Here is a 25,081-nt window from a genome sequence, read left to right as displayed (position 1 = left end):
AGTTTCTCTTCCGGTATTTTACTGTTGAACTAGTTATTTCTTGAAATCAATGTGGATTAAAGGGTCTTCACAGTGCTTATTTTTAATCTAATTTACACTAAATTAAATGGAAAAACCTCAAAAGAAGACCGCAGCTTGAGTCTCACGAGCTAAAGTATTTTAAGTATTAGGATTTTTAAAATGTAACTGTATGGTAAAGACTTTTTCCGTTGAAGCCCTATACATTTGTAAATGTTGCCACACAGTTAATCACCTTTTTCTTGACTCATGTTGCAGCCAAACGATGCAGTATGTGATTCTCACCTATATGAAGCACCTCGGGGTGAAGGTGAAGGAGCCTCGAGGCCTCGAGCACAAACGAGCGCGCATCAATTTCCTGCCCAAGATTAAGGTTCGTTCTCTTCTTCAGAAACAAGCAGAAATATTATTTTATTTGAATGCGCACATGTACAAGAATAAGCGTTAGCACACATGCTCTTAATGGTCCCACAGTCTGTGTGAAACGCAGCCCCTTCGAGTTAATAACTGTTGTTTTGAACGAGCAGAAGAGTATCAAGCCTGAGAAGGACGGAGAGGAGAAGGTGAGAAAGCCTCGGTTTCCCAACATCCTCGGCCCGCCTCGGCGTCTGAGCAGAGTGGACTCCACTTCAGGTGAGAAGAACACTTTAAAGGAAGACTTCACCCACAAAACCACCTTTTGTACGTCAGTAACTCTTCTAGAGTTTCCTTGAATCCTTGAAGAGAACGTTGTTTTTCTCTCATGTCTGCACTCTGAACGGAGAATCAAAAAACGGAGAAATGTCTTGGTGAATTGAAGTAAATGATAACCGCGTTTAACAACAAAACTTTATCAAAACATCGGTTTACAAACTCTCACAACTCGTGCAGTTTAATTCAAGTGTCATTTATTCAGCCGTATGCTCACTACTTCACTAACACGTGCGTCATTAATCAAACTTTATATCAAATATGAGGAGAGCAACACAGACGGTCAAATTGAACAACAAAGATGTTCTTGTACGGTCGTCCCAGCATCAACGTATCCTTAACATGGACAAAACATTTGATTAGATAAAAAAAAAAACAGAGTTCAAAGTTACACGGGGTGAGTTTATTGATATACAAACGGTCGTTTTGTGAGTAAATTATTCCTTTACTGTTTTAACTGCTCTAAAAATACTTCTATACATTAATACAAGGGGAAGGAAAGAGGTGTATCTGTGTAAATATAAGTGTGCACATGCATAGATGTTACCAGTGTTTGTAAATGTGATGTATTTTTAAAAATGTTTTTTCAGTCGGTAAAGCCGTGGAGCTGAACAAGCAGCGTTCACCGAAGCAGCTCTCTCATCCAGCCGTCGGCATCCCCGAGCAGCCCGACTCCTCTGCCTCGAGTTCGGGACGGATCCGCGGGAACCAGCTCAGCGAGGGATCGGACGCCGGCACGCAGTCTTTGCCTTCCACCGGCAGCAGCAGCACCTCCCCCACACACAGCTCGCCCACCGGTCAGGCCTCAGATACCAGCGGACAAGACTCGGACTCCAGTAAGAGATACCTGCTTCTCTTCCTCAACTCATTTAGGGATTCAGAGGACAACATTTGTTTCATGTTAAATCTAAATTAATATTAAATTAACCATATAAGTAACTACTGATATTATTGGGAATATCTTTGGTTGTGACTCCTCCGTCACAGGTTGCATGTCTTGAAGTAAACAGTAAGTGTTGTGCTAGGCAATACTATTATTAATAAGTATTATAAGAGGAGACTATCACATTGTTAGGACATCTATTACATCTATTCTTAGCTGCACTCATAGACTGTACTTAAGAAGTGGACGTAGTCACCGTGTTATTGAGACATGACTCTCCTCTTCACAGATGTGTCTCCGTTCTGCGTCCAGCCCAGACTGGGTGAGGGTCTGCAGCCTGGAGACCACCAGGACGCCGTCTCCGGTCCGACCGGCACTCAGTTTGACTTCAGCCCCACCAACCTGGAGCAGCTACAGGAGGAAGATCAGGAGGCTTTCAGGTATTCACAGGATTTGGAATTTCTCTGAAGATTGTTTTCTTCATGCGGGTCCATTTTCAGTTAATTTGCTTCCATGTCTTCTTTCAGACTAGTAGAAATATATATATTTTTTTGTCTGGACACAAGATGTTGTCTTCACATCGCTTGTTTTGTCAACAGTCTATAATTTAAAGATATTAATCTTACGGTCGCATAAGTCAAATAAAAGAAGCTGGAACCAACAGTTTTCTTTTGGAATTCTTGCTTCAAAAATGACTCAAATAATGAATCGATTATGAAAGTAGCTGCAGATTAATGAAGCGTTTCAGCTCTACTTTAATTGTTGTCACAGAAGGAGAAAATGTGGCATGAATTCTGTCAAATTAAGTAATGATAAAGCATATTTACAATGATTATTCTTCCACTTATTTGGATTGTTTAGTGTAATAAAGAAAGACGAGCCTCTCTCCCTCTGTCCTCTGACCGGCAGCAGGATGGAGCTGCAGTGTCCGGTGAGTTCGGCCGACGTCCAGAGTGAAGACGACCAGGCGGGTGAGATGGAGTGTGAAGAAAACCCCGTGAACTGGCAGAGTCTGGTCAGTCGAGGCGTCCTGGCGAGCTTAACGCCGCAGGAGATCAAACGGCAGGAAGTCATCAACGGTGAGTCGTCCAACGGATTGGACGTGGAAAAAAATGATAAGATGCAGCAATAGACAGCGTGTCTTACATGTGTGTTCCACCTCAGAGCTGTTCTACACGGAGCGGGCTCACCTGCGGATGCTGAAGGTGTTGGACTGTGTTTTCTACCAGCGGCTGAACAGAGACGGCGTCCTTCCCCCCGAGGACCTCAAGCACATCTTCAGTAACCTGGAGGAGATCATCCAGCTGCATGGTAGCCTCACAGATTCCATTCACTAAATATGTATTTGCAACCCTATAAATGTAAAACATCTTTTGACTGTTAACTGCCTGTCGTTGTTATTAATTTAGGAGCTACAGAGTTTGTTCTTAAGTTCACAACAGCTTCAACAATTCAGCTAAAACTGAAATTAAAAAAATAATTGACATATTCAGGTTGTTATCCTAAACTTCACTATTACAAATTTGAAAATATAAATTAAAAAACGTATTTGAACTTCTAAAGATCAACGTTTTTTCAGCAGTGCTAAATCGTTTTCTCTTTTGATGTATTTTGTGCTATTTAGTTTGTAGATCTGTATAAATGTGTGACTGTATTTCTGTATCCTTGAAGCTGATTGATCCAACAGTTTAAAAACATTTGTCTTAGTTGGTATAAATGTTAGTCAGGTGACTTCTGAAAAGTTGATCTTTATAATTTAAAATAAGAAATCACTTTACACAGTACAAGTGTTCCAGCTTTCCTTTTCTTATTTGGCTGTTTTACTCCTTTTACACCTGGAGACATGATGCAGTCTGTATCTGGATATCCTACATTTATAAGGAAAAACACGTGTTAACATGACGAGCAATCATCAGAATTATGAACAACAACAAGAAGAAGAAGAAGAAGAAGAAGCTGAATGTTTGTATTTTATAACTTTGCTTCACAGTTTCTGTGACGGAGCAAATGACAGCAATCAGGAAGAGGAGCGAGACGTCGGTGATCGGTCAGATCGCAGATGATCTGCTGGCGTGGGTAAGACCGGATATTCAATCCATGCAGGAGGCAGTTTAGGAGCTTCAGCACGGAGTGAAGGGAAATGTTTGCAAGTGAGGACTACAAGTCAATAACAATAGGATTCATTAGGCACTGCTGTTTAAAACAAAATGCTTTGTCAAAGGTTTACAGACAGGAAATGTACTTTCAAAGACAAAAGGGAAACTTAGAGGGAGTTTGAAGTTTGCATTAACAGCATCAACAGTCTTATTGTATCTTTATTGTATTTGTTAATTTGACACGGACAATTACAGAAACTCTGAGATGCAAGTGAGAGAAAATGTATATTCTGGTGATCTCTCCTGTGTTTAAGACTTAAGAACAGGTAAAAAAAGGTTTTGCCAGGATCATCTTTTTATTGTTAGTTTTTGTAATTCACATGTTGGCCACAAGAGGTTGAAGTGCACCACTAAATGTTCTAAACAACATTTAGAACATGAGGTAGTGGTGCACTTCTGCTATAGATAGAAAATGTATTTGACCAGACTTTATTTTCCACTGTTCCCTCAGGGCCTCCGTAGTGATGCTCATTTATCAACAGAAACAATACCTAACAGGCTAATTTTCATCTATTTTCTGAGGACAGACGATAAAGGCCACTAATAAGTAGAAAAACAACAACATATCTAATGACATACGTATACACAGCGTAATATAATAAAGTAAACTAAGAAGGTACCTGGTTTTCTCTGCAGTTCAAACACATTTAAAGATTCCGGACAGCATTTGGAAATGAACAGTAAATTCACTGGGATTGACTGTAAATCTGCTGCGTTTGTGTGTTGATTCCAGTTCAGCGGGGAGGAAGAGGAGAAGATAAAACGAGCAGTGGGAACTTTCTGCAGCAACCAGCCATCTGCACTGGAGCTCATCAAGAGCCGGCAGAAGAAAGACCAGCGGTTCACCTTATTCATGCAGGTAAATACAGGAAACACCGTTATTCATGCAGGTAAATACTAGAAACACACCGTTATTCATGCAGGTAAATACAGGAAACACCGTTATTCATGCAGGTAAATACAGGAAACACCGTTATTCATGCAGGTAAATACAGGAAACACCGTTATTCATGCAGGTAAATACAGGAAACACCGTTATTCATGCAGGTAAATACAGGAAACACACCGTTATTCATGCAGCTTATATGAGGCCTGGTCACATTGTCCGCAGGCTTAGGAAGGTCTTCTGGATGACCCTCTACTAAGCAATTTTAATTGAAAAGTGCTTTTTGAAAAATTGTATATAAGTTGATATGAGTATTTATCATTCATGTGTTGAATCACATGAGGTCTACAGTTAGAGAACTTCTATATTTGTTAACCTGGATATTTTCCCATTGTGCATTCAAAATGTTCCTGCTGCTAGAAGACATAACTCACATCAGCTTATAAACATAAACTCCAGTGTCTGTAGTGCGACTAGTATTTTTGTTTAAAAAAAATCTGATTTCTTTGTGTTTTTTTAATTAAAAAACAGAAGATAACATGACTGTCTTTCTTTCAGGAGGCTGAGAGCAACCGTCTGTGTCGCAGGCTGCAGCTTAAAGACATCATTCCTGTAGAAATGCAGAGAGTCACCAAGTACCCGCTCCTACTGGACAACATCGCCAAGTACACAGGTAGAAACACTGCACAGCTGTGGGTGTGACTGCAGGCCTCTGTCGCTCATGATGTTGGTGAAGGACTGGAGGAGTTTCTGTCGTACGTTAAGCAGCTGTTGGTTGTGTTTGTTTATCTCCACGCAGGAGACGCTGAGGAGAGGCTGAAGGTGAAGAAAGCTGCCGAATGTTGCAAAAAGATCCTCAACAACGTCAACCAGGCTGTCAAAGAGGCCGAGAACAAACAGGTACAAACACTAGAATCCTTTTTATTTATTTATATGTCTGTCTGTCTGTTGGGGATAGTGCACATTGATCAACATTTCAGTTTCCTCAATGTAAAAGGTTCAGAGTTAGCTAGAGAGCTTTCGTCGGGTTGTTGGCCTCATATTCTCAATAGAATGCCACAGCGAGCCTTATTGTACAGCACAATACAACACAATTATGATATAAATACAATAAAATAGACAATTACATTAAAAAAGTAGCAGATTTATAAAAACAATGAGAGTATGTAACGGCAGTGCCAGCGATGCGTTAACACGATTACTCTTGATTGCAGGTTTGGTTTGCTTGAAGCCGTCTCTGTAGTTTATGTTTAACGGTTATTATTAAAGGTAATTACAGCTCTCTCTTAATTCAATAGGAAGACTGTTCCTGTAGTGGGCGGCTCTGAAGACTAAATTGTATTGTATTGTACAACACAGCACTGCAGTCCTTCTGCTTTATGAACTGACTCAGTGTTGGAGGTGCAAGAACATGTAAATGCTTCAAGAAGAGGCAAGCGCCTGCAAAATGATTAAAGGTGTTTTCAGTGTCTGTAAAAAGACTCAAAATGGTTTCAGACTTGTCATACTTGCTTGTGACAACATGTTATGTGGGAGATGATCATAGCAGACAAAATGTAAAATATAGATCAGTTAGGGATCACGTGATATTGACTCTGCAGTTTAAAAAAAAAAAAGATTAAAATCAACTTCATACCAGCATCTAGATTCCAGGTTTGTAAAGCGTTGAAGGAGTTTCTGTTGTTTCTCAACAGAGGCTCGAGGACTATCAGAGAAGATTAGACCTCTCGTCTCTCAAACAGAATGAAAACCCCATGATCCTGGAGCTGAGGGTAAGAAACCCGATCACTGGTTCTCTGGACTTATTAGTTTTGAGCTCAACATGAACGTCTTCCCCTCATTTAGGACCAAGATATCTTGTCACGAGGTTTATTTAGGAAGCTGTTTGCTGTATTTCTTTTCTTGTCCTGCAGAATCTGGACCTGACCAAGAGGAAGATGGTGCATGAGGGACCTCTGTCCTGGAAAGTTAATAAAGAAAAGACGATTGGTACACACACACACACACACACACACACACACACACACACACACACACACACACACACACACACACACACACACACACACACACACACACACACACACACACACCTGTATAAACAAAATATAAATTTATCAGCAGTGTTTTAAAAAAGAGGAGGATTTGCAGATTAAGTTTGTGACACAATGAAATTAAAACAAAAATACGAATAACACCTTTGTCATGTTGCAGCATGTACAGCAGTACCCTTAATGTATTTATACACACACACAGTTTTTTTTATCACCGGTGTCTTCCTTTCAGAGCTGTACACAATCCTCCTGGAGGACATCCTGGTTCTACTGCAGAAACAGGACGAGCGCCTCGTCCTCAAGTTTCACGGCAAGAATCCGGCCAGCGTCGCCGACACCAAACACATCTTCAGCCCCGTCATCAAGCTCAACACGGTCCTGGTCCGTCCGGTGGCCACCGGTAAGAACCACGACTGATGTTCTGAATCTTTACGGTTTAGTGATCCAAGTCTTCAAAAACATACTTTCTATACAATTCTTTCTTACTGTTTTTCTTACTTTGTGTTCATTATTTTGTGCATATTTAGTAATATGTATGTTTATGTAACTGTCATGTGTTCCGTGTTTGCATTTCCTGTCCTCTGCAGACAACAAGTCTTTCTTCGTGCTGTCCATGTCGGAGAACGGGGCTCAGATCTACGAGCTGACGGCTCAGACGGTGTCCGATCAGAGAGCGTAAGTGTCGCACCACAAACACAAACTCCGGGTCGCCTGCTTCCTGAATCTCATCCCGCTGTGTCGCCCTCCGCTCATCCAGGTGGCAGCGTCTGATCACACAGTGTGCCGACGCCGTGAAGGCCAAACCTCACGACAGAGACGGCGGCACACCTCCGGCTCAGTCCCAGTGAGTCCACGACCTGCAGCCACTTTACCCGCTGATTCTTTTGGTGTTTGACTGTTTTTAAAAAATGTCTTTTTAATGTGAATGTGTTTCAGAGCTGAGCGCGACGCTTTTGAGATCATCAAACGTGGGATGCCTAAAGCGAGCAAAGATCCTAACGGCACAGCAGGTGGAAGCATCCATTCCTCAGGTACAGCAGCAGTCGATCGCTTCACTTTTCTCTATTTTAATCAATTAGTCAGATTGTCAGAAAGGTTTATTGACATCAATTTGATCATCTTTTAAGTACTTTATCAAGCACAAATGTTACTTAATATTTTTTACAGCCGCTTCTTCTCCAGACATTCGAGCGCCACCGGGTCTGAACCCGTTCGACGGCATGAAATCAGAAGAGGACGATGAAGAGGAGCTGGTCGCGGCAGACAGACGGGAGGACGATGAAGAAGAGGTGGACGAAGCAGAGCTAGAGGCCTTCCTGGACGGGCAGCTGGCAGACGGGCTGCCGTTCCTGCAGGAAGTGTCACGTCCGGGCATCGCCGATGGAAACCAAGAGCACAACGCATTCGGCACAGCCTCGTCTAAAGGCGAAGAGGCTCTCAGGACATGTAAGTTACAATATTAAAGGGTCAGTTCACCCAAATAACAAAACACACATTTGTCACTTACCTCCAGTAGAGAGTTTATGAGATGATATGCACATCAGAAGATAACACACTTTTTTTTATGTGTCCTAGTGGCGATGCTGAAGCAGGCTCTTTTCAGCCACATGATAAGCAGAGAGGCAGAGGACGAGAAAGAGGAGATTGTGGCCCCCGGGTGTCTGCTGCCCGGGAGCCCCGAGGGGCCCTCTGAGAGCCGAGCGTCTGCAAGTACACAGAAAGACGAGCCTCAGCTCCCTGCAGGACTCACAGAGCTGTCTGAGACGCCTGAAGGCAACGGTGAGGCGTCTTTTCCCCCTTTATACTGAAGGACTAAAGGAATAGTTTCCACAAATCTGGAGTTACGCCTGTAATGGATACAGAACAGAAGTATGGCTAGAGAGGACTCAAAAAATGTCTTTTGTGTCTTTTGCGCAAGTTGTATTTCTTTGATTATTTTTCTTTAAGTGACTGTTGGTCTCAGACTAATCAATTATGGCTTCCTAGTTGCGCTGAGGAGCTCATGAAGAGGTATGACATTTTCGAGCAGAGGTCTCAAAATAGGCCTAGGGTTCAAAAGGTTAAACTTAAGGCTGCAGCCGGTTAGCTTAGCTTAGCATAGAGACAGGAAATAGACACATTTTTTTTACTCGTCTGTTTTTCTGCTTCTATGAAGTGTTAATTAATGAGCTTTAGAGCTGCTGGTAGGAGACGGAGCCAGGCTTTCAAGTCTTTGCGCTAAGCTAAGCTAACCGGCTGTTGCCCGACAGATATGGGAGCTTGGTACCAATCTAAATCTTCGCCTCAAAGTGATACCTTTTCCTTTTTAACAGTTTTGTTTCTCATAAACATGTGTTTCCACTCGCTCTGCTGCTCCACCCAGGTGGTTTTGTGGTTCTGGATTTCGGCGGTGGCTCCGAGGAGAGCAGCACCGATGACGATGGGGGAGTCGGGGGCGACGTGGGGATCGACATGAGGAAACTGCTGTCCTCCTCCTCGCAGGCAGGGGGCGACGGCCCCAACCTCAGCCGGCAGCTTATGACCCACCTGCGCCTCCTACAGGCCGACCTGCAGTATCTGAAGGTACCGAGCATCCTCCTGACAACACCTCCCATGATCCCATGCTACTTTTACAATGTCAGCAAAGACTGTCTGTTGTTATTGTTTTGACTGAGCAGCAGAGATGTGTTCACAAGCAGACAAATATAATAAATAACTGTTTAAATGCAATATTCGGTTGTTACGAGTGGTGTAACGTTCCAGTGTTGATCCGTGATCCGTACAGATCCCCCGTCACAGAAAAATACTACCTTTTATTTCCTTACCATTTGAATTGTTTGTGTTCCTGAAGAGAAGAAAAGAAAACACTTTAAATTACTATAACAAAGTCAAAGGGTACATATCTGAATGTTTGATGGTTTACTGACTTTAGAGTGGTTGAAATGATTTTTTGGGAACAACGTGATCATGGATCTCTAAAAGTTATATTTGCTCCTTTTTTTTCTTTTGTGAGTTTAATGATCCGTTGCACCACTGAAAGGATTCTAGTTTCACAAATATAAACTGTCAGAAGATGGCGAGGGGTTTGTGTGAAGTCTCTCTGCTTTTTCCCCACAAATGTTTGGAACATTTTCCCTCGTTTCAGTTGTTTTGTTGTGATGATGTGTTTCCAGGAAGTGGAGATGAAGTACAACGAGCTGCGACAGACGCACAGTGACACAGCTACTGACTCCGATGACAACAATGGTGTGTTTTCACTCATTGATCTGTCATCCTCTTGACATCCATCTTTTTGTACATTCACAGTGAATCTCACAACACTTTTGTTTGTGATTTCTTTCAGATGGGATTCAGTGACGACAGACTTCCTTCTCTCTCGAGTTTCGTGCCACTCCACGATCACTTTCTTCCGGATGAAATCTTTTGACAATTTAACGCTGATGTCGCCCCAAAAATGGAGAACTTCAGGAATGTGTCAGTGGAAGAAGTTATCATCATTGTTAGGAATGTTTCACTATAAAGAGGAGAGACTCTTTTTGATATTATATATTATTAATCAACTGCATAAATTATCTTAAAACACTGGAGATATGAAATGATAAAAGGTTGCATGTGTGAAGTCACACGGATGAACAGCAAAGATTAAGAGACATTAAAAGAGACATGAATGATTCTCTGAGGATCTCGTTCAGGACTCACTGCTGTAAGCTTGATGTAAACGTCTGCAATAAGACACAAGGAGACAACCTCTACTGTACATATTCAGTCCAACACGCCACATAGATGAACGTGCTTAAATATAGATTTACTTATATTGTGAAAGCTTCGAAGAGCAACCGTTTAATGCCAAAATGCCCTCTCACTACTCTGATTATGTTTTTAAATTCTGCAACATTCACTCTATCCCCAAATGTCTGTGGAAGTCTTTATCCTAGCTTAGCATAAAACTGGAGCTAGTCTATGTGGAAAAACAACAACAACAACCTTCCACCACCTCTTAAGTTCAGTAAACACAGAAACAGAAGCGTAAAAATTACTTTTAAGGGGATTTGATAGCTGGTAATATTTATTTTTTTGACCAACAATGGCTTCCAAGAGTCTTGTTGTCGCAGTGAAGTTGCCAAGTTTGGTGCAGAAACTTTAGCTCACGGATCGTGTATGGAAACCTATGCTATAGTCCAAGCATGTAACTCCCAATAAAAAACTAAAAGCTTTTGTTTCAGCACAGTCGCCAGGAAATAATGTACATTTCTGCAAACCACAGATATGTTGAATGCTGAATTCGGTCAGAGCAAGTGATGCAGTCGAGTGACCATTATTGAAAGTTACGTAGTATGATAACGAATAAAACGAGCGAGAAAGTCCACAAAGGCCAGGTGGGAGTGGTGGTGGAAGGGTCAAACATACTCTGGACTTTCACCCAGCAGACCACTGGGTTAGTGTCACGTGTGAAACTAAGGTGGAACTTTATCAGGCTAGCTGTTTCCTTTCTACTTCCAGTCTTTGTGCTAAGCTAAGCGACCCCTGATTATACCATTTAAAAATAGTTATGAGAGGCTTGTGCATATAAAATCTAATTTGTTGTCCATGTTGATACACTGAACATCATTTATTTGGAGACTAGTCTCAAATCTTTTTTGGTCCTTTTTGCAATGCCTGAACAAATAGCATCAAACGCTGTTGATCATCTGACTTTAAAGTCCCAGATTTTAAATGTCCTAGAGCACTTGAATGTAGCATAACATAGCAATCATAGATCCAGATCACTGCCTGTTCATGACGAGCTGTAAACAAACCAGAAACTCCTCGACATGTTTGTGTTTGAAATAATCCACGTTGTTTGGCTCCATGCAGTACGAGAGCAGAAAGAAAGTATTTACTACTTTTATTTCCTGTCTGTTTTATTATGAATGCAGATAGAAAACACTGTAATCTTTACCAAAATCTAATTTTGCTGAAGTCCTCCATTGGTAGAACTGCAGCTATAAAAGACAATTACTGTGTCACTGTTGGTGTTTTTCCTGGAGCACATGTAATAGATACTGAAAGCTCCTCACAGTCTGTGCACATTAGAATTTATTGGATTGAACTTTATTGTAGAATTTATTCTTGTTTCATATTCAAGACTTTTTCTTTTGATTGTCAAACACTAAAAACTACTTTAATTTTGATTCCCCTGAAATATTTTGAGGTTTTCCTCTGATATCGTTTCTGCGACTGGCTCCTCGTAAACTCTGTCTTCAGCCTGTGACAGCGGCCTGTTCTCCTCTTTTAGGTACAAAGATTCTCCCGTCAAACCTCTGCACTTCACTTTAATGGTTGGACCGAAAGGACTCAAATATTCACTGGCCACCAAGACGGCACGGACGACATTATGGTTTTGATTTTTGGTCGAAAAAACATGAATAAGAAAAATAAAACCCCCTAAAAAGAATATTTCGACAAAAACATATTGTTATGGGCTGTTTTCCATGTAAAGGAATACAATGTACAATTATGAATATCAAAAGGTTTTGTGTCGTTTTTTTACAAACCATACAATCACGTAATTTTTTTTTTACACAAACTACTTAAAAAGAGGGTGAAGTATCCATGCAGCATTAATCTATTCTATTCAGAATGTTATGTCTTTATTACATTGCTATTAACCCTGTTATTAACAAGTTTGTTGAGAACTCAAATATCTCCTTTTAGCGAGGAGATTTAAAGGGGATCTGAAGGGAGAGAGAAGGTGTCATTTCATCTTTAGTTGGTCTCATGTGCGGTTGGATGATGATGTCATCTTATTTATATTAAAACCTGAGTCGCGTTAAAGGAACAATGAACTCTGGATGTCACAGTAAACATCAGTTCCTTTACGAGGCATCTGCACCGTCAAGTGTCCACAAAAGGTTTAAAACGTCACATTAATTAGCTAAAAGTGGGATTGTTTCAGTCACACACCGTCACTATTTGCTTTTAGCAAAAACTTCAATTAATTAAATTTTTTATTCGGTTAATCCATCCACCCATTTTCTGCCAGAATATAAAATAGTTCTATAATGCTGGAAACTACCCCACAAGTACTTCTCCATCATACTTTCATACATTTGCCGGTATGATCGTGAAACACATATACAATTTGATTTTGGTGTTAAAAATGTCTTGAAAAGTCCTAAATTTATCTTGACACCAACATTCAGTGTCTCAGGAAAGCCTAAAGACGTTGATGATGCTTCGTTGGGAAGATTGTAAGAATTCGTTGAAGGGCGGCGACGTAGCCGCTCGGCGACGTGAGCAAATAAACTGATGTAACTTTGAATCATAGCGCCACCTACTGGTAACAGGAAGTAACAGTCTCTATACGTTGGGTTACTAGTCTTAGTAGGTAAATCAGATCCACATCAAATGTGTTCCACCCAAATGTAAGATGGTTATAATGCCAGCCCACCAAGCTTTTAACTTTTTGTGGAACGCTGTTGTGGTGACGCATTCTTCGCCATGAAAAACGAAGGTCCTTTTGAGGTGTTAAACTATATTTTGGGCATCTTTAACTTTCTCTTTTCTTCAGTCACTCTTGTCCATCCAGTTTTTGGTATTGCTGTCTTTGAGCTGGTGGTTTTCCCGCCACCTTTTGTACTTGGCCCTACTCTTCTTGTAGCCAAACCTGGCTATGTCCACCATGAACACCCAGGCCAGGCCGTACATGGCCACGCCGCCCAGCTTCATTACCAGCGTGGTCCTGGGGGATGTGAGCTCACAGTAAAACATGACCGTGCCGACTCCCACGCGCACGGTGGCGAACAGCGAGATGAAGAGCAGGTCCACGGCGTCGCCCAGCAGCCCGTCGTAGAGGCCCAGCCGCCGCAGGAACCAGCGGGTCTGCAGCAGCGGGTTGGTGATCTCGCTGCCGAAGATGACGCAGCAGGTCTCGCAGCCCGAGACCCCCATGAGCAGAGCCAGCAGGATGCCCACGATGCTGGCGGCGTGGTGGGCCAGCATGACGGGACCCTCGGTGTGGTGGCGCACGCACCAGCCCAGATCGAAGAAGAAGTAGCCGAGGCAGACGGCCAGGGAGAAGATCTGGAGCTCCGTGTTTTCAGTACCTGGAGGGGTCAGACCAGAGGGTTATATGTTATTTAAAATACAATGTGTGAAGGTACTTGTAATAAGCGTTAATTAATATGTAATAAAGCCCTTAAGATGCTTATTTACATTATTATGTGTTCATAATCATTATTAACTGAATTAAATGTTGGTTTCTTACAGGTTAAATGAATGCAATCATTTTAGTGTTCAAACAGTTACAAGTATTTTAATTTAATATTTAAATGTATATGTTGCTCTAAACCCTCAGAGAGGACAGCAGGTCTCTAATAACAGAACCAATCTTTATTTATAACACTTTCACAGCACTCATGTCTACATTTCTATGATAATAGTAACATATTTCAGTTTACTGAACACTTTTTCATTGTCATTTGATGCGTAAACAGCACTGACCTGCGTGTGTGAAGGGCCAGGGTCCGTCGATGAAGAGGACGTAGGCCGTCAGCAGCACGATGCCGACCCCGTGGGACAAAGTGACCAGCCGGCAGCTCCACTCGGGCCCCCGCTGAGCGAAGGTACAGCGGAACAACAGGTAGAGACAGAACCAGCCAATCAGGCTGCAGATCACCTCCAGCACGGGCATGGCTGTCTGTGTGGGACGAGTGGACACGTGTGTTTAATTTGAACATGTGATGCAACAATTATGATTTTAGTCGTAACATTAATATGTAAATGTTAACATTAGAGCTTAATTTACCCAAATGTGGGTCAGTTTTGACCCTCTCACAGCGTCTCTTACCGAAACTCGTCGTCCTCTCAGAAATATTCAGGAAACATGGAGGAAACAACTCCGGCTCTCGTCCGCAGCCTCGGCCTCGGCCTCCATCCTTGTTTATTTTCCGTTCAAATCAAAGCGATTCAAACCAAGGTGCCAGAAAGCTCTCGGCACTCAAACGGACACATTTTTTCCCCTCTGTCGGGATGACAGGAGTGGACATGTGCTGTGTGACGGCTACTAGAGACGGTGAGTGGGTCCTTTATCCCCCTGGATCTCAGACCTGATCCTCTTAAAGGATTACAGGCTCTACTTCTCTGCAGCTGCTGTCAGACGAGTTCCATCACCTGTCCTCGTGTCTCACCTGTCCTCGTGTCTTTGCATCGGCTCCTGATCCTAAGATCCTCCTTTTCATTCACAAGACTTCCCTCATTATGTCTCCATCTCGTCTTTTATGTTCTCTTGATGCTGCTTTTTTTATTTTGTAGAAAAGTGAGTACAAAATAAGTGCAGACAAGTACATGAACACATCTACAACCCAAGAAATGATACAAAACAAACTGAGGAGAAGAACAAATGTTTATACTGAAGAGTGAGTCCAGAACTTTACCGGAGTATTTAACATTTAGACAATCTCAACATGTTGGCCATCAAGTGAAGCTGGAACATAATTAATTCTAGCTAATGTGACACTATGAGGGGTATTTACTCACGTATTTTATGTCATAAAATAAAACTTCAGGCATCTAAACAAAAACACAAAAATAAGATTTCTAGACGAGGTAAAGTGCAAAGAGAACCTTAAATGCTTAAAAACAAGGCTTGTTTTCTGTTTTTCTTTTTGTTTCAGGGCAAATATAATAATGTAATTTAATTACATATGCGTGTGCCTGAGGTATATGAGAGCACCGTGGACATACAGGTAAGAAGTGACTCTGCAGGTTATTAACCTGTGAAGCTGAAGTCAGGTTGCTGCAGCATTAACCCACTTCCACAGTCACTCTAATCTCACACCAGAGTAGATTATTGGACATTTAAAGCAACTCTTCTTCGCTTTGAGCTTTGTATAGTTTCTTCCAAATAGAGAAATGTGCTTACAGTTTACATTGCAGTATTTGTACATAATAATATAATAGTAGAACAGTCACAGGGTACATTTTATACTTTTAATACAATGCACACATTTCCTGATTCATATAATTTCTGAAGTACAAGTACTAATACCACACCATAAAAATACTCCGTTCCATGTATATGTCCTGCATGGATAATTGTATTTAATTAAACTAATTTTAATTAAATACAATTTAATGTAATTGAATTATAATTAAATGTTCTGCATTAAAACATATATTTAATTAAACTAAGTTTAATTTGATAAAATTAATTTAATGATTGTATAATTAATTGTATTTTTACGGTGTGGTATTAGTACTTGTACTTCAGAAATTGATCTGAATACTTTATACGTCTCTTAAGACACTCCGCTGTCGGTAGGTGCGCAATGCCTCTCTGTGACGTGAAAAAACGCCGTAGAAGAAGAATGTCTATCTACGGTTCTCCTCACGGCTCCGTTTCCTCTTCCTGTGTGAGCTAGGTTAACTAAAAGGTAAACAAACACGCGATAATGACATTGAAATTATAAATCACCAAGTTACAAGTTAGTTCTTCAGCTCGTGAAACACATTATTAAACTTCTAAACCGGAAGTGGAGGTAAGTTAAATAAAACTGAGTTAGCTAGCTTGTTACATGTGGAAAGAGCACGAGGCGAAACTCCGCTCATTTTATTAATAATTTAGTTCTCTCGTGAATATTGTCAACCTTCTTACTGTATAAAAACATGGTGTAATATCTTAAACGAATGAAAATTAGCCGCGTTATCATTCGGCATCAACCATATTCACCAAACATTTCTTATTTTAGGAAACTTTACACCTTTTATTAGTCGTATCGCGAGCTAAAGTAACGTGAAATACGGGTCTCGCTGGCAGTGACTCGGTTACAACGTGACATTTATTTCATGTTTATATAACTGATTAATAGACCAGCATCAAGCCGAATTTACCAGTAGACCCTGACTAGTCTTACCGGTCTTCAAAGTCTCCCAGTATCGTGGTTTTCATTTTCAACAAGATGAATGTAACATTATTTGTCAGAAAGTAAACGGAATTTGGTGCCGTTACATTTTCTCTTCAAAATAAAATACATGTGCAGCTTATTGCCGCAGCCTTTTAAAACAAAATCTTAATTTATGCGAGTTAAACGTTTTAAAGTTTCACTATTTTTTTATGTTGTGCTATTATATTATATATGTTATTTTTGTAAAATGTTTGCAAACATTTGTCAATTTTTTACAATTTGTTTCACTTTATTTGATAAACTAACTAAGAACTATTATTAGTAAGTAGCAGTAGTAGTTCACTTTTAATCCTAAATTAGGAAAATAACCTCCCTCCATAAAATTGAGTGTCTAAAATGGACTTCTTGTGTCATTAAAGACCCCATAAAGTGCCATATGTCCCCTGCTGTTCATCCATTATGTATGCTCGTCCCCTCTCTGTCTCCAGGATGGCTCTTCCATGCGTGCGACTGTGCACCAGACGCGTCAGCACGAGGCTTCAGGTCTGTGGTTATGCAACACTCAGTAAAGCATCCAGACCCCAGAAGGAGAAAACCAGCAGCGGTCCAGTTTTTCAGTACGTCAGCCAGCACAAGAAGCCCACCCACAAGGTGTTTGTGTGGGGCTTCAGCTTCACTGGCGCTCTGGGGATCCCCAGCTTCGTGGTGCCGGACAGCGGCAGGAAGACGCCCCGCAAATACCAGCTGACTCCTTACCGACTGGAGACCGCAGAGCAGGTGAAATGTGGATACGGTGTTCATATATACATTTATATATGTATATACCTTGTAAGACTGAACTCACCAGCTGCTCTTCCCCCGCTGTAGATCTCCTCTGCTGCTTGTGGTTACGGCTTCACTCTCATCGCTTCGCCGACCAAAGATGTGATCAAGCTGTGGGGCATGGGCCTGAACAAGGACTCTCAGCTGGGCTTCCAGCGCACGCAGCACAGCCGGCGTAAGTAACACAACAACCAGAACTTAACTTAACTTCCACAGAGAATTATCAGCAGCTCTGTGGATCGTTTGAGTGTCTTTCGGCGTGTTATTTTGCACTTTACGGAAAGGTTTTTCCAGCTAAATAGCTCTGCAAACCCACTGGACACCGCTTTACAAATACGTACTGTTTTCAGTTATAAGTCAGAGCTTTGGAGCCTCAACTTGCAGCGAGGAATAATACTGTGAATATAATCAGGAAGCTGGAAACATCTCAGTGGGGGTTCAGATGAAATGGTTCCCTGAAACTTTAAATTATTAGTTTTTTAGTGCGCTGCCCCTTTAAATCAATTAACGTACCCATTTAATAACACCAGCTGTTAATTGACTGGTGCATTTACAGTTTCTGGTGCTCATAAGCAGCCAAACTTGAAAATTGAAAGCTTAAATGATGGCGATGATTTTCAACAAACGTTTACCCACAAATGTAGGTTATTGACAAAAGGATAAAGCACAGAAACACAAACATAAGCAGTTAAAACCTGAAGGAAATGTCACATTACACACTAAACTGTAAACACAACATAATAAGATAAAATACATAATAAACGTTGAAACGTTACCCTTTTTCAGTCTATTATAGTTTTCACGCTCTTCTACTTCCCAGTACACTTTATTTTAGATAAATACCACATGATTAGTGTACATCATGTACTCGGCCTCACACCTCCACCTTTTTCTTCTCTCCTCGTCTCCTTAGATCAGAGCTACGACTACGTGTTGGAACCCTCCCCGGTGGCTCTGCCTCTCGTCGAGCCTCTGCGGACCAAAGTGGTTCAGGTTGCATGCGGCCGCGCTCACTCTCTGGTCCTCACCGACCAGGAGGGAGGTAAGAGACTCACTCCACACCTCCTGCAGCAGCAGGAAGCTGGAAACACACCCCGAGCATTGAACTTTCATTAAAGGCCTTTTAGAGCTCACTTGGCAGTTTGTCGCAGCTCATGGGAGGAGAAAGAAGCACCTGGTAACAAACCGTGTGTCCTTAATAAATCCTCCTCTCACAGATCACTGAAAATGATTATCAAGCAACTGTTAAGTCTCTTCTAAAAAGCCCATTATTGTGTCCTTGGATAAATTCAGTTAATTAGCATACAGATGTCCTAACGAGCTCCGTTTCAAGTTAATGAAATCGCGTTTTGTAGAATGGGTTCATGCCTAATTTGCTGCCTTCCACAATGTCGAAATGTTATTTTATTTTATGAATTCTGTTAAAGTGAGTATTTTTCATCATGTTTGCCAAATTATAGAGTCACATTCCGGAGTGTTTGAGGACTTGTGTGTGCTTTGTTGATGAGAGAATGACGTGCGTTGTCTCGCCCACAGTGTGATCTGGAGTTAAATGATCCTTTTACGTTCCACAGAACAAAGAGGTTATATTAGTATATTAAATTGATGCTCAGTTGCTATAGTGAAACTTAACTCTTCTCTTCTCTCTTCTAGTTTTCAGTATGGGCAACAATGCGTACGGCCAGTGTGGGAGGATGATAGTTGAAGATGAAGTTTACAGGTTTGTCCTGAAGATAAACACATCAAGATCATTTTACTCTTATTTTTCGATACTAACATTTACCACATTTCCAGTTTTGAAGTTTTAATGATTAGATACGTCTGCGTACTCTACCTGTGAAAGAGAATAATTACAAGCAGGAGGTTACAGGAAGAGAGAAGGATGATGTAACCTCGAGTGATGGATCGCTTATTTCTGTCTCATGTCCAAACAGCGGCAGTCACATCATTCACAAGATGGACGGCTTCGACAGCAGGGTCACCCAGGTGAGTGCAGCCTTTCCTTTCCTCTCGTCTCCTCTCTCTTTATTCTGTGCCTCCTCGTCTCCTCCGTCCTCCAGCTTGTGGCCCGTAAATTAATCTCAGCGCGCCATCTTGAAGGACGCGTTTATTCCCTAAAATGCATCTCGAGGAGAGAGGAGGCATAGGAGCTGTGAACGAGGAGGCACAGGTGTTTCCTTTGCCGAAGTCCTTTCATGCCACGTTTGGGAACTGAACTAAAAGTAAATATACGAGTTGTCATGACCACTGTTATGATCAGCGCTATAATAAAACACTGGACCTCTGATGCAGCTGTGACTCACGTCTGAGGTTGCCTTAAAATTTCGGCTCAGATGTAATGATGCCTGTTGCCTTGACTTCTCTCTCTCCTCGCCTCCTCTCTACTTAGTCCCGCCCACGGGAGATGCGAGTGGAATCGTGTGTGTCGTGTGCATTTGCATGTAGATTGAATGTCTTTTGACAGCGTTTGATCACCGAGGGTTCTTTCTCTTGGTCTCCAGGTGGCGTGTGGACAGGACCACAGCCTCTTCCTCACCGAGACGGGGAAGGTGTTTTCGTGTGGATGGGGAGCAGATGGACAGACGGGTCGGTGCTCTTCTCTGTCAGACCTCTTAACCTGGAATGATGAAAAATGTCTTCTCTCCTCCACAGTCGCCTTTTTCTTTTTTTTGCTACAGTGACGTTGAACAGTTAAATAAATAGTGTGTCTTTGTAAAACCACCTCAAATGTCTCGTGCAGCATAATCAGTGTTTTGGTTTATTATAGCAGTTGTTTAATTAACCACATTATGAGCACATTATAACCTCTGGAGCTCTCTTGAATTCATATTCAGAGTTTTTCAGGAGTGAAAGGTGAGGATTTCTTTTCATTCCCGTATGTTTGGTCCTCGTCCTGCAGGTCTAGGGCACCACAACGTCAGCCCCCGTCCGGTGGAGGTGGGGGGGGATCTGTCCGGGGTGGAGGTGCAGCAGATCATCACGTACGGAGACTGCAGCCTGGCCGTGTCCTCGGACGGACGGCTGTACGGCTGGGGCAACTCTGAATACCTGCAGCTGGCCTCGGTCACTGAGTCCACACAGGTGAGGAGGACGAACGCTGCAGATTCAGCTGCACAAAGAATATCTTTTTTTCCATGAATGTGTTTGTATGAGCAGGTCTTGCATGAGTCTCATTGACTGGATACAACCATAGACTGTAAATAAGAAGTGGACGTAGTCATCGTGACGTCACTCATTGGTTTGTTGACTCACGTTTTGAAGCCTCAAGTACAGTTATTTTACCGTCGCCATGTTGTTTTTTTTTCAACCGATAAACGGAAGTTACCATATCTGGACTGAGGAGGAGTGACGTAGAGACGCCGTATACGTCTCTGGTAGAGACCTGTCAATCACTGTGTAGCCCCGCCCTAAAGCATACCCTGCTTTATGGTCTGTTTGACTCTAAATGGACCATCATTTACTAAATGAACATCATACTGTATTGAAGAAGACTTGAAACTAGAGATTGAGACCATAAACTCATGTTTACAATGTTTACTGAGGTAATAAATCAAGAGAGAAGTAGAGTCATTTTCTCATAGACTTCTATACAACCAGAGTCGCCCCCTGGTGGTCACTAGAGAGAATGCAGCTTTAAGACATGAAGGTTTGGCTTCACTCTGCAGAACAGAAGGTTGCCGCCTGGATGCAACAAGAGAAAGATCATAGAAGAAGAAAAAACTATTCACTAGATGAATTATAGTATTTGGAAATGCGGCAAAGTTATTCAAGTGTTCACCGTCACTGAGCTCTTTTTTTTTTTTATCCTGGTCTTTCAGATGAACTCTCCTCGTCTTCTTCCTCTGGTCGGCTGTGGAAAGGTGGTCCAGGCAGCATGTGGAGGCACGCAGGTGGCCGTTCTCAACGGTCAGTGTTCACACAAAAGAACCGTTTTTTTGGCCGCAGAAACTTTCCCAAATGGACTTGGAAACTTTGAAGGATCTGGTTGTGTTTCGATCAAAGTTCTGTGGACATTTTACCCCCCAGAAAGGCTCCTGATGTTTTGTAGCTGCGCTCGTCAGACTCTACATCTTTAGACCGCCATGAAAACGCAGACAACAAGGGGCTGAATGAACCTTTTAGTTACCTTGAAAAGTCCTGGGACTAAAGTTATCAGGAAGTTCTTTTAGACCGGAAAACATGTCTGTGAGTTACAGAGCTGCAAATGAAAAGATGGACTGTTTTAGAGTTATCAGCTGCATCGAGGAGATCTTAGAATTAAAGACGCATCTTCTGACCTGATAGCTTCGTTAACAGGTTTTACATGTTTTCAGTTTTTAGCTCTTCAGTTTGGTATCAGAGGAGTGACTCCTCACTCGGCCTCTTGGTGGCATCACAGATCACAGTTTTAGTGATCCAGACTCGATGATGAGTCAGCCAGCAGGGCTATTTCCATCTCTGCAGTCTCGTATTGGACTATTTTAGATATTATTTATGTTCACACTTAAAAACCAGGGCTTTTCTCTCTCAATCGCTAGAAATCCGTTCAAACTGGCCCAAAATTCTGAGATTGACTCATTTTTGGTCTCACTTTTAAGCTTAGCAGTAAAGACCTTTTTATTAACTTTATGAATCTAGGATATACACAATATATGCACCATGTGACGCCATTATAGCGTTTATAATTGACAAAATAAACTGTACACAAAGCAGGCGCACACTGATGGACACTATTCTCCCACAATGCAATGCACAAAGATAAAGGAGGCGGTAAAAAATGGAATGAATTGTGGATGGAGGTAAAACAGTTTCTTAAATCATGGAAAACAAAACAAAGAGTATCACATCTGAGGAAAACCCCTTTGATGAAGTTTAAGGTTTCAGTTTGATTGACATCGGTATCATTTCCTGTTGGTACAAAATGGTGACGTGTGCGACGCTAACTGCTAACAGCCTCTGTTTGTTTCACCATGTCGGTGCATAATTACCCGTCTGTGTGTCTCTGGATCTTTTCAGAGAGAGGAGAGGTGTTCGTTTGGGGCTATGGCATTCTGGGAAAAGGCCCAAAACTCTCTGAATCCTCGACCCCGGAGATGATTCCCTCCGCGCTGTTTGGACGCTCAGAGTTCAACCCCTCGGTATCCGTCACCAGCGTGCGGTGTGGCCTCAACCATTTCGCTGCAGTGACGGGTGGGTTTGTTACTTTTCTTTTGGGTGGAGATACGTCACCACCAACAGCTAGGCTAGCTGTTTCCCTCTGTTTCCAGTATTTATGCTAAGCTAAGCTAACCTGCCTGCATGAAAGTGGTGTCGATCTTCTCGTCTAACTTTCACCCGGAAAGCGAATAAGCACAATCAGCAAAATGTCTGCATGAAAAGCCTGATTATAATTAGTCTGTTTTTGTATTTTGATCCGTTTTACAGGTTTCTGTTCTAAAATCTTCAACTGTTGAACACAATAAAACCATGAGGTTCTATTGTTCCCCACTGGATCTGGTTTATTCTGGATCCTAATCATTTCTGCTTTAATTCTTGCAAAAGCAAAAATGTAGGTTTTCTTTTTAAAAGTTTGTGATTTATTGTTTGTTTAGGAAGTAACTCAGAATGAGATGTAGCTACAAACTACGTCATTCAGAAGTAAAAGTGAACATGTAGTCACGGATTTAAAAGTTATTACTGCAGCTTTAAAAAGCATTTTCCACCCACAGAATGTGGTTCAGTGTCGACTAAAGCAGTTGTTTCCCCTCCCATCCCTCATTTAGAAATACCGTCACTGTTCTGTACTGATCGTCTCGGAGAAAAGCTCTTGACTTGTTTCCAAACGGCTCACGTTTGATGGTTTGCGTTGCAGATCGAGGCGAGCTCTTCGTTTGGGGGAAGAACGTGAGAGGTTGTTTGGGCATCGGCAAGAGAGACGACCAGTACTTCCCGTGGAGGGTAAGACGACACCGATTCAAACAAAAGAGACTTGAAACTAGAGATTGAGACCATAAACTCATGTTTACAATGTTTACTGAGGTAATAAATCAAGAGAGAAGTAGTCATTTTCTCATAGACTTCTATACAACCAGAGGAGTCGCCCCCTGATGGACACTAGAGAAAATGCAGCTTTAACACGTGAAGCTTCGGCTTCACTCGGTATAACCGGAGGTTGTCGTCTGACTCTTCTTTATCAACGATCACTCGGTCGCTTATAGATTTCACTTTCAGAGTTGGAAAGAAAATACATGTTGCGTAAAGTTTTTAATTTAATTAAAATTTAATTAACTTGCGATGAGAACAATCTGTGCTTTTTCCATCAGGTGACTGTGCCTGGTCAGGTGGTGGACGTAGCGTGTGGTGTCGACCACATGGTGGCGCTGGTGAAGTCCCTCCTGTGAGCTCCTGTGTTCCTGCAGCAGTGGATGAGGGGTTTGGACGTTTTTGCTCCTCCTCCTTCCTCCTCCCTCCTCCTCCTCCTCTCTGTGGGAGCTGATCAGGGGCCACGTTGGAGTCTTGAAGCCAGCTGCTCTCCACAGGCGTCGTGGACCCCGATGTCCCTCCGCGCGGCGGTGACGTCAAGCCGAGTGCAGAGCGGTGGATTCTGCAGCAAACCGTCACCGACAGCTCGCTTCACTTTGTGAAGGTCGACTAAGAAACACTTCAGAGGACGGTTTGGTTTATTACAACTAACGTCAAATGATTCATCGATTTAGACGAAGCAAAGCGGTGAATGATTCTCCATTGTGAGGACTTTCTGCTTTTCTCTCTTTTATGTAGTTTAACTTGAATGTCTCCTGGTTGGTTGGACAAAACAAGACATTTGAAGGAAGCGGAAATCATTTTATCGATTTAAAACAACGAATTGAAAAGACGAGTTAATAATAAAAGTTGAGAGAATGCGAGAATATATTTATATATATGTATAAGTCTTGATGTTTAGTCTTGATGTTTTACTGGATTCACCCACTTTTCCCACAGTGTTTAATGCCATTAAATACACAATATGTAAATGAGAAAATGACTTAATAAATATTTATATATATTGTTTTGTCAGTGTTTACAGAAATTGAGTGTAATGCAATTTACCACGAATTTAAGGTGAAATAGAGACTGTGTTGAATTGGTTCACTTCCTAATAACAGTATATATAGTATACGTATATATATGTATATAATAATAATCCGATGCTGTCAAACACTAACTCTGCAGGTCTGCAGTATATCTATTTTTTACTTTACTGAAAGCAATGACCACTTAGAGTATTCATGATGACATCATTACAGTGATTATGATGCATAATAAAAAGATGTTTTACAAGGAGAACTATAAAAACATGTAAGTGAGCGACCTGCAGTTATGAAATATTATGATATTGACCGTATAATTCATTATAAAATGCTTTATAATGAATTAACGTTATTGTTATAAAACATGGATATTTAGGAGTGAGTATAACTATAATGATATAGTGTTATAGGCAGAATATAATTCTATATATTATTTTACCTAAATTTATTTTCTATAGACGGACATTTGGAGCATTTTTGGATAAAACTGATTACAACGGTGGAATGAAACAAAGTACATTTGACTTAATAATAATAACTATTTATATAGCACCTTTAAAAACAGAGTTTACAAAGTGCTTTGACAGACAAAGCAGTAAAAGCAAGACAACAGAAAGCTCAGTGAGACAGTCGATACGATAGAAATATACTCAGAAATAAATAAAATACAATCATTTAGTA

The 25,081-nt window shown here is 41.5% G+C and overlaps 3 protein-coding genes across 4 annotated transcripts in view; 2 read left to right on the top strand and 1 right to left on the bottom strand.

Annotated features, from left to right (window-relative positions):
- arhgef12b (Rho guanine nucleotide exchange factor (GEF) 12b) overlaps positions 1-12,123 on the top strand; it is a 30,074-nt gene extending 17,951 nt beyond the window's left edge. The window contains exons 18-38 of the mRNA XM_079171864.1: positions 277-391; positions 546-651; positions 1,299-1,544; positions 1,881-2,031; positions 2,501-2,670; positions 2,756-2,902; positions 3,582-3,667; positions 4,481-4,606; positions 5,192-5,306; positions 5,433-5,533; positions 6,328-6,405; positions 6,547-6,622; positions 6,920-7,087; positions 7,275-7,362; positions 7,445-7,531; positions 7,624-7,718; positions 7,855-8,133; positions 8,263-8,466; positions 9,050-9,249; positions 9,840-9,912; positions 10,010-12,123. Coding sequence (XP_079027990.1) covers positions 277-391; positions 546-651; positions 1,299-1,544; positions 1,881-2,031; positions 2,501-2,670; positions 2,756-2,902; positions 3,582-3,667; positions 4,481-4,606; positions 5,192-5,306; positions 5,433-5,533; positions 6,328-6,405; positions 6,547-6,622; positions 6,920-7,087; positions 7,275-7,362; positions 7,445-7,531; positions 7,624-7,718; positions 7,855-8,133; positions 8,263-8,466; positions 9,050-9,249; positions 9,840-9,912; positions 10,010-10,023 — 2,725 coding nt within the window. The 3' untranslated portion in view covers positions 10,024-12,123. The remainder of the gene's footprint in view (positions 1-276; positions 392-545; positions 652-1,298; positions 1,545-1,880; positions 2,032-2,500; positions 2,671-2,755; positions 2,903-3,581; positions 3,668-4,480; positions 4,607-5,191; positions 5,307-5,432; positions 5,534-6,327; positions 6,406-6,546; positions 6,623-6,919; positions 7,088-7,274; positions 7,363-7,444; positions 7,532-7,623; positions 7,719-7,854; positions 8,134-8,262; positions 8,467-9,049; positions 9,250-9,839; positions 9,913-10,009) is intronic.
- Positions 12,124-13,212: 1,089 nt separating this feature from the next.
- On the bottom strand, positions 13,213-14,338 carry tlcd5b (TLC domain containing 5b; the record flags this gene model as incomplete). Its single annotated transcript, XM_079171863.1, has 2 exons — positions 13,213-13,751; positions 14,149-14,338. The coding sequence occupies 2 exons, from the start codon at positions 14,336-14,338 to the stop codon at positions 13,213-13,215; spliced, it is 729 nt and encodes a 242-aa protein (XP_079027989.1).
- Positions 14,339-16,043: 1,705 nt separating this feature from the next.
- rcc1l (RCC1 like) lies at positions 16,044-24,294 on the top strand. Of its 2 annotated transcripts, none has more exons than XM_079172098.1 (12): positions 16,044-16,079; positions 17,039-17,327; positions 17,418-17,547; positions 18,286-18,414; positions 19,026-19,092; positions 19,307-19,358; positions 19,874-19,958; positions 20,272-20,453; positions 21,191-21,278; positions 22,368-22,541; positions 23,203-23,288; positions 23,654-24,294. In XM_079172098.1, exons 2-12 carry the CDS (start codon positions 17,040-17,042, stop codon positions 23,729-23,731), a joined length of 1,359 nt encoding a protein of 452 aa, XP_079028224.1. In that variant the 5' UTR covers positions 16,044-16,079; position 17,039; the 3' UTR covers positions 23,732-24,294. The 2 variants fall into 2 exon arrangements, with proteins under 2 accessions (XP_079028224.1, XP_079028223.1); XM_079172097.1 differs by having other exon boundaries at positions 16,052-16,184.
- Positions 24,295-25,081: the final 787 nt, after the last annotated feature.

The sequence above is a fragment of the Pholis gunnellus genome (assembly GCF_910591455.1).
Source record: "Pholis gunnellus genome assembly, chromosome: 13".
NCBI lineage: Eukaryota > Metazoa > Chordata > Actinopteri > Perciformes > Pholidae > Pholis > Pholis gunnellus.
Note: the sequence above shows the minus strand (reverse complement) of the source record. Positions and strands in the feature narration are given on the sequence as shown.